Raw genomic sequence first — 13,850 nt, 5'->3', positions numbered from 1 at the left:
TGTTAGAGAAAAGGGCAGTACTTCCAAGTGACAGAAAATCAAGTGAGTGTGGCCTTGTGGAAAGGTAAAGGGTATGGAGGGGAAAAAGAAAGCAAATATGATGACTGACCATTAACAAAACTGAAAATGTCTATTTAAAATTATTAGGGTTCTTCAAAAAATTAGAGTATGAAAACCAGGTATCAACCTGTTTTTGTATCAATACGGCTTTTAGAATATTGGTAGATGCTTCCTCTAGGAATCTAGCTGCCAAGGTGGAAGAAGCTGCAATCATGCAGAAAGGCCACATGTGGGCCCTCTGAATGACAGTCCCAGCTGGGCTCTTGGTCCACAGCCAGATCTACTGTTTCCTCCCACGTGAGTGAGCTAACCTTGGATATCCAGTGGGTCGGCCCCTTAGATGGCTGAAGCTTCAACTAACATGAAGAACATCACGTAAGAATCACCCAACCGAACCTAGTCAGTCCAGAAAACTATGAAAGATAATAAACCGCTATTTCAAACACGTATGTTTTAGAGAAAGCTATCTTAGCTGCCCTCTGACTTCTCTATATCCTGTTAGTTAGTTGACCTTAAAAGGTCAACTCTGAATGTCTAACTGGTTTCCCTTCTAATCTCTCTTCACTCCCCCTGCCCACCAGTCCATTCTTTACCTGCCACCAGATAGGTCTTTTTAGAAATAAGTACTTAAAACATATAATTTCCAGGCACAAAACTGCTTAAGGTATTCCTGCCAAAACTGCATAACCTGAACCTTTAAAAAAAAAAAAGACAAACCCACACTGAGAAGCAGTCTATAAAATTGACCTGTCATTGTCATAAGAAAAAGAGAAAGGCAATGGAAAATACCAGTCGACTCAAGAGACATAACAATAATACAAATGCACGATCCTGGGTAGGAGAAAAAAATACTGCCAATTACTGGGAAAACTGACAAAATTTAACATGGATTGTACTTAGTTATAGTATTAATTTAACATAACAATGTTAAATTTCTTGAATTTGACAACTATTCTGATTGTATGAGAGATGTGATTCTATATATTTCCTTGTTCTTAGGAAATTCAGTCTAAAATATTTTATTTTTAAAAAAATATTTATTTATTGGGGCGCCTGGTGGCTCAGTGGGTTAAAGCCTCTGTCTCTGGCTCGGGTCACGATCCCAGGGTCCTGAGATTGAGCCCCACATCAGGCTCTCTGCTCAGCAGGGAGCCTGCTTCCCTATCTCTCTGTCTCTGCCTGCCTCTCTGCCTATTTATGATCTCTCTCTGTCAAATAAATATTTTTCAAAAAATTTATTTATTTAAGAAAGAGAGAGAGAGATGGAGTGAATGCATTTGCGTGCAAGTGAGGGAAGGTACAGAAGGAGGGAGAGAGAGAGAGAAAGAGAGAGAGAGAGAGAGAGAAAGAATCCTTAAGCAGTCTGACTGATGAGCAAGGAGCCGGACACAGGGCTCAATCCCAGGACCCCAGAATCATGACCTGAATCGAAATCAAGAGTCTGCTACTTAACTGACTGAGCCACTTAGGTGCCCTACACTAAAATATTTTAAAGTGTCAGGAAGTCTATAACTCTCAAATGTTTCAGGAATAATAATAATAATGATAATGATATGTATATAGAAAAAGATTCTGACAAAGCTAATGAAGCAAAATGCTAACAACTAGGCAAGGGATACATGAGAGTTTGTACATTATTCTGGAGGTTTGAAATGACTTCAAAAGATAAAAGTAATTAAATAATATATATTAATTCCATGCTTAACATTTTAATTGGCTCCCCACTGCCTTCAGAATTAAGATCAGAATTGTTGGGGTGCCTGGGTGGCTCAGTGGTTTAAACCTCTGCCTTCAGCTCAGGTCATGATCTCAGGGTCCTGGGATAGAGCCCCGCATCGGGCTCTCTGCTCAGTGGGGAGCCTGCCTCTCTGTATATTTGTCACCTGTCAAATAAATATTTAATATTTTAATAAAATATTAAAAAAAAGATCAGAATTGTTAGCAAAATAGTATACTATATTCTTGTATCAGAGTTAAGAGATACATTTAAATGGCAAGGACTTAACAGGAATACAGATAAACATACTTAATTTGAAAGTAAAAAAAAAGTACTATGACTAGGGTTGGATTTTGAATTAAACATTCCAACACAACTTTCTGTACATGTGGGTGTTTACAAGCATCAGTGACCCCCAAGAGGCTGACCCTCACTGCCCTAGCGGCTGGCACCCATGTTGTTAATATGCACTGATGTACTTTTGCCTGTCACTCTAGCATTTTCATTTCACTTACTATCAACTATTTGGCAATGAGAACATACTAATATCAAAACTACCCTATTAGTTCTTCATGTCATTAAGAATGACTATCAAAGAAATGAAGATGTTAACTGCAAGAAGAAAAAAAGGAAGAGCCTGCAACAGCTGTTTTCAAACCTCTGCAGGGCTCTCCTAGGAGAAGGAAGGGGATAAAAACTGAGTGAAGTTCTAAAAAAATCTGATCTAAGAGTTCATATCTAAGAGATTATGTTAAAGGAGTAATATATTAAAGGAATAGGTACAGTTTGAAAGGGTGGACTAGATTCTATCTCCAAGAAGAGAGAAACTCACTCATAATCATATTTCCAAAGACAAATATGCAAAACTTTATGAATAACTTACTATGTACACTGTATAGATGGAACAGAAGGCCCAAAACAGTACAGTTCTATCAAAAAACTTACAGCCATATTGGGGGAAATAAAACAACTCAATCAGGAGAATAAGCTTGTATATTAATAATGTTTTTTAAAATGTTTTTACAGTTAGTATGAGTCCTGCAGGATTTCAGGTAACACATACATATGCACATACACATATACTCTCAGAATTAAGTTTCAGGGACCAGAAATAGTTTGCAAAAAGACAACTAAAATCACTCCATGACTCCTTATCCAGAAAATAATACTTATAAGAGAAAAAAATAAGCAACAGGCCACTAAGAAATAACTTAGTGTCATGATAATAAAATAGTGCTGGCTTGGGAAGATTTATCACGGTAGTTGTTTCCCCTAAGCATTCTACTCAAGCATATAGAGAGACTGAGGAATACTTTCACCAAGGTAAGAATGTTACAGGGATATAGGTTTCAGCTCTAACTTCATATAAATAAATAACATATAAATAAAGGGAGTCTGAATGGACTGCCTCTCACTTACTGTGAGTTTTGTGTGAATAATAAATGTTTGAAAACACTGAATTATCAGTTTTCAGACATGTTGCAAAGGGATATATGCACCTAGTAAATGTTGGTCTACAACGTCTAGTTTTAAGGTGTGAATCCTGTGATTATTATAATGAGCAGAGTAAGTTGAAGCACATAAAGCAAAGTGTTAACCACAATAATACCTTCTCTAAGGGTAAGAGATGACATTTTGACGTCTAGTGGTTCTGTTTGGGTAATATGTGTGCATATTATAATTCTTGACGTTAGTGTTTTGAAGTCTGTATTTTTGTTTTTATTTATTTTTAAAGATTTTTAACTTTATTTATTTGACAGACAGAGATCACAAGTAGGCAGAGAAAAGCAGGCTACCTGCCAAGCAGAAAGCCCGATGCGGGGCTTGATCCCAGGACCCTGGGATCATGACCTGAGCCGAAGACAGAGCCTTTAACCCACTGAGCCACCCAGGCACCACTGAAGTCTGTATTTTTAAAGGCCCATTTGGTGTCTGGGAACCAATCAATCTCTCTTTCCACTTCTAAAATTTTTAAGTACCCAAGTGAAAGTACTAAGTGAAAAAGTAAAACAGCTATATGCAACTAGCTGGAGGGAGAGTACTTTGGTAATAACCCCTTATAACTGTTGGTCAGCACCTATTCAAGTTCAACTTCCATTTCCTATGACCCAGTAATTCCACTTTTAGGTATCTATCCAACAGAAATTCACACAGACATTCACCAAACAATGTTCTAGAAGCACCATTTGTAATGGCCCCAAACTGGAAACTACCCAAATGCCCATCAGCATTAGACTGAATAAGTGAATTGTGGCATAGCCATACAATGTAATACGGTCTTCAGTAAGGAGAATAAGCCATGCTACACATGGATGAGCCTCAAAAACATAATACTGAGCAAAAGTCAAATCTGAAAGAAAACAGTGTATGATTTCATTTTAATATATAGTTCAAAAACAGAAATAGCTAATCAATGGTGTTAGAAAGCAGGATAGTGGCTACCCTAAGAGGGAAGGGTATAAATGGTTAACGTGTGTGTGTGTGTGTGTGTGTGTGTGTGACTGTAACAGGGCATGAAGAGGGTCTCTAGGATGCTGGTAATGTTCCATGTCTAGATCAAAGTGCTCAGATTTTTACTTTGTGGAAATCATCAACAAGAGATGTATTTTTCAGTGAAGAGTTACAGACAGAGAAAACTATCCCTACTTTAGGGAAAGTCAGAACAGACATGAAGGGCTTAAGGAAAGGAGTCAGTATCCTTTTGAAGATTCTATTAGACAACCTGTCTTCACGAATGTTGGATGATCTGGCCCGTGCTGAAGAGACAGAGAAGCTGAGAAGGGGGTACAGGAACTGGCCATTTCCTGATGGGATTAGAACAAAGGCCTTATTCCATCGCTGCACTACCTCAACTATTTCATATGATTTGATACATTCTCATGCTACCTTGTACCAATAGCTGCCTTCACTGAGTCCTGGATTGAATCTGAGCCCCTTTAAGGCAGAAACTGGGCCAGAGACCAAATGTTCATTTGCTAGGAATTCTACTCTACATATTGTTACCTATTTAACCAGGAAAATTTTGTAGGAGTAGATAGATCTGTCACTCTTCTAAAAACTAGATCAGGATGGGGGCGCCTGGGTGGCTTAGTCAATTTAGTGTCCAATTCTTGGTTTTGGCTCAGGTCAGGATCTCAGGTCATGGGATCAAGCCTGGCACTGGGCTCTCCATTCAGTGTAGGCTCAGCTTCTCCCTCTCCCTCTCTTTTGCTCCTCTCCCCAACTTGCACTCTCACTCTCTATCTCTAAAATAAATAAATAAAATCTTAAACAAACCAACAAACCAACAAAAAAAAACTAGATCAGGATGCCCAGAATGTCTCAAAAAAGTAGAAATAAATAAAACTACAACTCCATCTACATAAAACAAAGCAGGAAAGAATAAGGAGTTATAAACAGTAGAATAAGAGCCAGGTATCATTTAAATGTTCTTACCGGTGTAGTTTGCCACCATAAAATGGCTTAGTATGAAAAGTGATGCTGGCTGAATACCCAGTTTTTGCACAGTTGACACTGACTTTACCACCCAGTTCTACCCAAGGAACAGTTAAAATTGACCGGGCATATGCACACGGTAGAGAAAATGTATACTCTTCTCCATGCTCCAATAGACTGAGGACACCTGAATGTGAAAACATAAAGATGGTTAACATCTTTAAAAAAAAAAAAAAAGGAGAGACAGTTATAAAATATCCATTATTAGTTTTTCTCAAGCCTAATAAACAAACATCACTATTTTGCTTCATTTTCATTTAACTTTGGATTAAACTAATTTCACTTAAAATTGTATTTGTAACATTTCTGGTAATAGTGAATCTGAGTTACATTCATTATGACTTTGCTATCCCTTTGGGGTTCATGGGACCAGAAATGTTTTAGTAGAAATAGAGCAAGATTTCCCTCTAATAGACTCTTAAAAATAAAACCTTAAATCAGATTTTAAGAATATGCTATACTGCATCATGGTATGGTCTGATAATTAATACTAACAACTTTCTTAGTTTGGGAATAATTAATATCTAATGCTGTAGAGTCACAGAACTTTGTCTCAGTTCAATGAAAAAAAGCATTCTTTATTCTATGTATATTAGGAAGAAAAAAAACTAACTCTGTCATGAAAACTATGGTCATAGTAATAACTTTGTTTGCAAAATTCTGAAGAATTTGGTGTGAGGCTACAAGAGATTGAAGTGACAGTTTTCAAACAAATATTATTAGAATAAGACTTGTTTTATATTAAGTGTTGCTATATTAAGGATGGTTTTTTAAAAGAAAAATTATAGGAAGAGAAATTACATTAATGAATAATCAACTTATACCAGATAAAGACGACACACTAAGGATATTTGAGCTACATTACTAACCCAAGCTCATTATCTGGGTCACTAGGAGACTAAATACTGAACTGAACTCTAATGGTATCTTTCTCTTAACGAATGCTCATTAACTACTCTGTTCTTAATGTTTGCAAATAAGGAAGGGCAAGAGTTATAATAAGTATTTTAAGATAGTTAATTCTTAGAATAACCAAACAGATAAACTGAGGATCTCAAGCAGTCTACTTTACATAAAGGAAAACCAACTATTTTCTTGTGTAACCTTTACAGTCTTCACAAAGGGCAATAATAAATCAAGAATTATCAAGCAATTTCATAAGGAACCTGGTTCTGGCTGTAATACATTTATATGTAATGGGAGCTGTCAGAAGACATACAGACAACATACTCGGGTATCCCTGAAGGATTTAATAGTAACTGCTGATTCATTTTAAGTTAGAAAACATAAGTTTTGATTATTTTTCTAAAAATATGTCCCCTTATAACCTGGATTTCTGATCTCTTATTCTGAAACTATATTTGCCATAAGTATCACACACAAAATCTGAGTAATTTAAAATCAGTCAGTTTTGAATGTATATGATAATAGTCTTATTAGGACAACAGATTCAAAGAATTCTAAAACCTCACTTACATCATCATTAAATGGAATTTCCCCCTAACAAATAAAAACATGTTCCTGTTAGAACAAAATTGTCTAACTCCCATTTTCTGATTTTGTTTACTTTTTATTGAGGTTACAAAAGAAATTTAATTTCTAAAAGGCATTCCACAAATATATAACAAGCACATAAATACCAAAAATCACCTATTTTAGACCTTCCTCATGATTAATGCAAGGTTAAGATATTAATGCTTTTCCTTATTTCCTGAAGTATTTCCTTCTTGAAGAGGCTACCATCGGATTCTCAGTAACAGCTAACCGTCCTCAGGGAGAGTGTGTTAAAGGAGGAGGTTCTAAATCTCACTATGCCTTAACTTTTGTGACCTTGAACATGTCTCATCACTATAGACTTGTTTTTTTCATCTATAAAATCAAACTGATTTATGAAGATCTTAGAGCTAATGGTATGAAGCTTATAAGTGAAGATAGCAAAATTCTAACAAAACATTAAGACTTTCTAAAATTACAGAAGCTTTGATTAACTTAAAACATTATTTGGAAATTGCTAAGACTCATATCACAACAGATCTTAACAATGGGGAAAACTGAAAAGGGGGATAATTTTCTTCAGAGGTATTTTAATACTATCTCAAAATGTTAGTATCATATATCATAGGCTTAATTATGCCATGCTAACACTGTAATTTTACATTCTGAACATATTATTTAATGCACAAGGGTTTTCTTTTAACATTAAGATGGTAGGGTTTCTTCTGCCTTTATATTTTTACTAACTTTGTAATGGTTTTTGTGGAAGTTTTTTGTTTTGTTTACTTTTGGGGTATTACCTTAAATTATTTTTTCATAACCTTTTGCTGAAGTAAAATTAAAGACTGGGGATGTTTTAAAATATTACTTCCTCGGAAGCTATAAAAGATCAAACTAGAAGATATTTCTAGGTAATATATTTCTTGAGTGCTTTTTACAATAATGAAAATATAGAAACAACTTCAATGTCCAAATAAAGGAAATGGTTAAATAAAAGATGGCAAATATCTCATTTCATAGGGTATTATACAGTCATCAAAACATGTTTTAAAGTATTATCAATTACATGGGAGGAAAATGAATATTTATTGCAAAAAAGCAGGACACAAAACTATATAGAGAGAACTAATCCCAAATTTATAAAACAAAAATAAAAGTACGAACATAAATACAAAATGTTAGCTAAACTCAGCCTTCTCTGGATGGAGGTATTAGGGACGGTTTATTCTCCCCTTGATATTTTTCTAAGTTTTCCAAATACTCTACAATAAAAAATTTTATATCTAAAATCAGGAAAAAAAATTAAAGAAGATAATTTATATTTCTCCATAAATATGAGGCCCCCTTCCCCACAATTCTGGAACACATTAAAAAATGGAAAAAAGTGGCACATGTAACATTTTAAATTTATATTTATCTAGCTTCCCCAAACTTAAGATTATAGCTTGATACGAAAAATTGGAGAACAGTTTTTCTACTTACCTTCTCCAACCATGGTCACGCCTATCGACATGCCTAAGAATTTGCTCTTAGTCCAGACATGCGCATTTACACACATCTTCCTTTCCGCACATTCTGCATAAAATCCTGAGACTGGAGGATGATGGGAAACCTGCTCAGCAACAAATCTGACTGTATAACAGTCTGATCCCACCTGGCTCAAAGTCTCCTCTGACAGAGGAGTGTGATTTGTGATTGCCTGGGTGGAAGAGCTGCTGACAACACTGGATGCCACCTCGCTTTTTGGCACCCTCCAGGAACAGTGAAATGTTTCTCCAATGATAGGATTGTACGGTTTCTTAGCAATGGCTCCTTTACGGCCTTCGTGAAATGAGGTAAGGTAGTACTCAACAAAACGAATCATTCTATCCTCAGCTGTGGCTCCATTAGTGATGGCTATAAATAGGTCTGGATGAGACATAAAGTCTGCATACATTTCCAGCAAGGAACGCTTCTCTAGGATAAATGTAGGAAGCACCACCTAAAACAACAACAACAAAAAATCAACCAAAGAGGAAAATTTTAATCCATGTGTGTATCTGCAGAAAACTATTCCTACCTTTCTGAAAACATTTCATTCTAGATGAGTATTAAAAACAAAGTCACAAAAGTACCTGGTCTCATTAAAAAATAAGCATGCTTAAAAGGAAATGAAAATCAAGTGGTTAAGATTAAATACCAATGCACGACCGCAAGAGGGTCAGGTAGAAGACATTTAAAAAAAAATCTTCTAACTTCTAGACTGGATATCAGGTAAATGACGACAAAACTCAAATGCTGGCCATGCCTTTTTTCCTTTCCCACTTTAAAAATAAATTACAGAAGACTGATTAAGATAGAAGATAAATTTTAATTCCCTGAAAATAGACTAAAGAGATCACCGATCAAAGCAAATACTTTAACTTACAACTTAATTTTAAGCACAAGAGAACTGTCTTTAAGAAGGGAATTTTTAATTTTATTATTAAAGATTATATTTATTTATTTGAGAGAGAGAGACAAAGAGTGTGAGTGAGAGAGCAAACACAAGCCTGGGGCAAGAGGCAGAGAGAGAAGAAGACTCCCTGCTGAACAGGGAGCCCGAGGCAGGGCTTGATCCCAGGACCCTGTGATCATGACCTCAGACACAGGCAGATACTTAACTGACTCAATCACCCAGGCATCCCTAGAAGGGAACTTTTTAAGTAGGCTCCACACCCAATGAGGGCCTTGAACTCACAACCCTGAGATCAAGAGCCCCTGCTCTTGAGGCGCCCCACAAGAAGGGAATTTTTGTCTTTTTGCCTTTCGTGAAGATGGTGCCAAAGGTGAAGAAGGAATCACCTGCTCCCCTGCCCCAAAGCAAAGGCTTTGAAGGACAAGAAAGCAGTGCTGAAAGATGGCAACAGTCATTCGCACACAAAAAAGAAAATCCACATGTTGCCCACCTTCCCATGCATGAAGACACTGCATCTCTGGAGGCAGTCCAAATATCCTCAAGAGTGCCCCCAGGAGCCAAGCTTCACCACTATGCTGTATCATCAAATTTCCCGGCTACTGAGTCAGCCATGAATAACGTAGAAGACAGCAACATACTTGCATTCAAGCACAAGATCAAACAGGCTATGAGAAAGCTCTAGGACATGGAGTTGGCCACCCTGATCAGGCCCAATGGAGACAGGAAAGCATATGATGAACGGGCTCCTGGCTATAATGCTTGGGATGGTGCCGAGAAAATCGGAATCACCTAAAGGGAAGTCCAGGTGGCTATATCTAATTTTTTCTCATTGAAAACAAAACAAACAAAAGAGGGATACTTTTAACACCTAAAGCCACGTAAGTTTAAGAAAGATTAGTTTTCTTTCTTTTTTTTTTTTTTAAGATTTTATTTATTTTGAGAGAGCGAGAGAGCATGGAGTGAGCAGGGGAAAGGGTAAAGGGAGAGGGAGAAATAATCTATAGTAGGTCCTGAGCCGAGCTCAGGGCCCGATCCCAAAACCCTGAGACCATGACCTGAACCAAGGTCAAAGTTTGACCTTTAACTGACCGAGTCACCGCAGGTGCCCTGTGGATTAGTTTTCTTCAGAGCAGAATTGGAGAGGCACTGTAAACCAGTTCAACAAATTAAGAAAGCAGTCCCGTAAAATTTTTCAAGAGCCCGAAGATGTTCATATCCATTTAGCCTAGTAATTACTCTTCTAGAAATTTAGCCTTAGGAAACAATATGAGTAAAGAAAAAGAAATGTGCAAGTAAAATTAAAATCTATGTTTTTAAACTGTGGTTCTAGCAAACTTAAAGATCGAACTTCCACTTGATAAACTTTATATCATTTAAAAAGACAGTTATAGAAAAAAAGAGATGGTTATGAAGATGATACAACTAATACAAAAGATATCACTGTTTCAGATTCATTTCATGGTGCATTGAACACATACATCTTAATTTCACTTTCTTCTGAAATCCATTAAAATTATATTAAATGTATTTTATACAAAGACAAACCTGAAGATACCAGGGAAGTAGACAAAGCAATAAAAACTTCTTTTTTTAAAGAGAGTGTGCACACGAGCTGGTGTGGGGGGAGAGGGTGGGAGAATCATAAGGCTCCACACTCAGCGCAGAGCCCAATGTGGGGCTCAATTTCATGACCCTGAGATCATGATCTGAGCCCAAATCAAGAGTCAGATGCCTAACCAACTGAGCCCCCCAGGTACCCCTAAAAGCAACAACATTTGGGGAGGTAACTAGAAAGCTGACTCTTGTGCAGTAGTTTGCAGATTCCAGAGAGGGCTCAGGAACTGACAGCATCAGGTATCTCTGGATCTGGGGGTTTACAGGAATGCTAAAATGATGACTGAGTGGAACCTGTGTGCAGAGCAACTGAATCCTTAAATCCCCTCCCCAACTACACACCTCCGGTAACTGTCCCTCTTGCATCCCAGCCAAGTTCTGGAGGTTTTGTCTCCGAAGAGTGAAACAAGGCAGCTTATTCTCTAGTTTGGGGAACATCAGGGACTTCAAAGAGAATGGATACCATACTGATAACAGGTATGAAGTAACTCTACATGAAATAAACATTAGATGCTAAGATCCTCCCCCACCTTACTCTCTTCTCTTCTACCGCTCCTAGTTGCTTTCCCCACCAAGCAGGAGATCAGAATTCCTTCTGGGGTATTTCACCAACCTGAGAGGGAAAATCTAATGATACTAACACTAGGTTCCCCCAACAAATCCAGATTACTTGTCCTGAGAAGCACAGGCTCCACCCATATGTTCAAAAGTTAAAGTCAGGTTTTTAGTTTCCCTAGACTTAAGCGTGAGCAGAAATCCAAGAAATATCAGATCTCTGAGAAAATCCCTAAACAGGATTACAAAGACCAAAATACAAAAGATCAAAAAAAATTGGGGGGGGGGCCTTAAAAATAAAGAGAATTAATATCTTCAGTCTTGAGACAATATTAGATATATGAAACAAATATGCTTTTTGAAAAACAAAATTCAGAACACTTTTAAAACATGGTAACAAAAATTAAAAATCAAGAGAAGGCTCAGAAGATAAAATTGTGAGAAAATCTCTCCACACATAAAAGAGAGAGAGAGAAATGAAGTGAAAAATAAGAGGACCAGAGCAGGGAGTCCAATGACCATGAAATAAAGATTTCAGAGAAAATAGGAAAAAACACTGGAGACAAAGTCATCAGTGAAGAAATTCAAGAAAATTTCAGAGAACCAAATTATGGCTGTCCTGCTACAAAGGCCCACCGAGTGCCCAGAGATAATTTCAAACTTCAGGGGACAAAGGACAGATTCCAAATTTTAGAGAAAAACAAACAAACAAAAGAAGTCACAAACAGAAGATGATGAACGGAAATGACATCAGTCTTTTCACCAGAATGCTGTAGCAATGAGGCAATATTCTAAAGGAAAAATTAACTGCAAGTTAGAAATTCTATCCAAACTAGGAATCAAACATGAGGACAAAATAAAGATATTTCAAACACACATTTTCACATTTTGCCTCCCACAGATCTTTCTCAGAGTTTAAAGGATGATGTGCTCCACTGAAATGAGAGGCAACCAGAAAAGAAGAAAAGAATACAGGAGACGGATGTAGCACAAAAGGACAATGAAAGGACATCCCAGGAAGAAAGCTGTAGAGCAGACACAGGGAAACTGGTCCAGATCAGAGTGATGTGATTCAAGAGACAGATGTATGGAAGACCGTCATCCATGCCCTCCATGCTGCCACTGTTACTGTCTTTTGAAATCTGAGGACAGAATGCTCAAGGGAAACTGGTCCCATCCGCACCTGTATTTGGCCGGTGGTGAGCATCTGTGGAAATGCCAACTCTCCTTTCCATGCCCTGCTGTCTGGGCTGGCTGAAGACATTCATTTCACCCAAAGACATGTTCTGGTTTCAGTCTACTGCTGAGTGTTGGGAAGTGGGTCACAGTTTGCTCAGCGGTAGAAAATACTGAGTAGATTCTTCCCTCTGTCCGCATTCCTGCTGAATGGCCAGTAGCTGGCTCACAGCAAATGCTCTAACTTTTTTAACCACGTATTTCACAAAATTCATTTAGAATTTTGCCTTCTTGTGGCTTCAGAAAGGACTCTTCTAAACTTCCTCAATGATTTATAAGATGCTAAAGCCAAGGACTCGGTTTAGCTCATCTTCTCCTAGGAGGTTTCTTCTATGAACGGCAACAGAGCCCCTCCCTTATACAGCTAAACTTGTGCTGGCTATTCACTTTTTCCTAAATTAAATAACATTGTTATGGGGGTACATATGCAGGTGGTAAAACCATTAAAAAAAAAAAAAAAGTAGGGCTCTACCTAGGTAGGTAGTAGGTTAGATCTAGGAAACACAGGGGACTACAACCAGAAGGGGACCTCAGAGCACATCCTTCTGGCAACGTTCCAAGACCTGATAGGTGAGGACACCTTTTACCATGTTCTTGAAACTGTTCACACACACAGAAGACTGTGTGTAATATATTTCACAAAGAAAGAGTGTTAACTGAAAAAAGAAAATGTACAGAACTGGAAATAAACTACATTATATGAAGAACGATTAGAGGGAATTCTCAAAATTTAAGTGTTGTGTGGTTAGGATAATGAAGTCATAGGAGATTTTTTCCTTTATTTTCTCAAACTTTCTGTGAACTGTATAATTATACTGAATCCATAATATTATTTAAAAAGGAACAAAATGAACAGTTATTACTTATTCACAACACGCAGGCTGGGACCATGGTTACCTTTCTTGCTGCTGTAGTTCCAGCACCTAGCACAGTGTCTGGAATATAAGAGGGGCTCAAAAAATATTTGTTCTATCAGTGTTTTGTTAGAAAAGAAGGTAGATGTGACTGCAGTTTAGTCACCAGATTTCTAAAAGTTGCTCAAAAAATACCGTTTTTTTAACATTATGTGAATGTTCATAATTCATGGTTGGTTAAAGTTAATGATTTTATATATAAATACTATATATGTATTTGCATCTTAATTAACAAGGAACAAATGTCGGGAAGCTGTATTATATATAGTTATCATGCCTAGAGAAAGCTTTACCATCTGGCTTACTATCATAGCACATTCTTTTCAAA

General features: G+C 37.1%; 1 protein-coding gene across 2 annotated transcripts in view; it reads right to left on the bottom strand.

Moving 5' to 3' along the window:
- Positions 1–13,850, bottom strand: part of OSBPL11 (oxysterol binding protein like 11) — a 98,149-nt gene that overhangs the window by 18,790 nt on the left and 65,509 nt on the right. Inside the window, exons 9-11 of one of the 2 annotated variants that reach the window (XM_082699864.1) lie at positions 8,490–8,747; positions 8,249–8,432; positions 5,213–5,399 (exon numbers count right to left, since the gene is read on the bottom strand). In XM_082699864.1, coding sequence (XP_082555990.1) covers positions 5,213–5,399; positions 8,249–8,432; positions 8,490–8,747 — 629 coding nt within the window. Of the gene's footprint in view, positions 1–5,212; positions 5,400–8,248; positions 8,748–13,850 lie in introns of both variants that reach the window. The other variant, XM_082699863.1, reaches the window with a different exon arrangement.

This window comes from Mustela nivalis (assembly GCF_964662115.1).
Source record: "Mustela nivalis genome assembly, chromosome: 1".
In the NCBI taxonomy this organism is placed as follows: Eukaryota; Metazoa; Chordata; class Mammalia; order Carnivora; family Mustelidae; genus Mustela; species Mustela nivalis.
The sequence above is the reverse complement of the archived record's forward strand: the minus strand, read 5'-3'. Positions and strand labels throughout refer to the sequence as shown.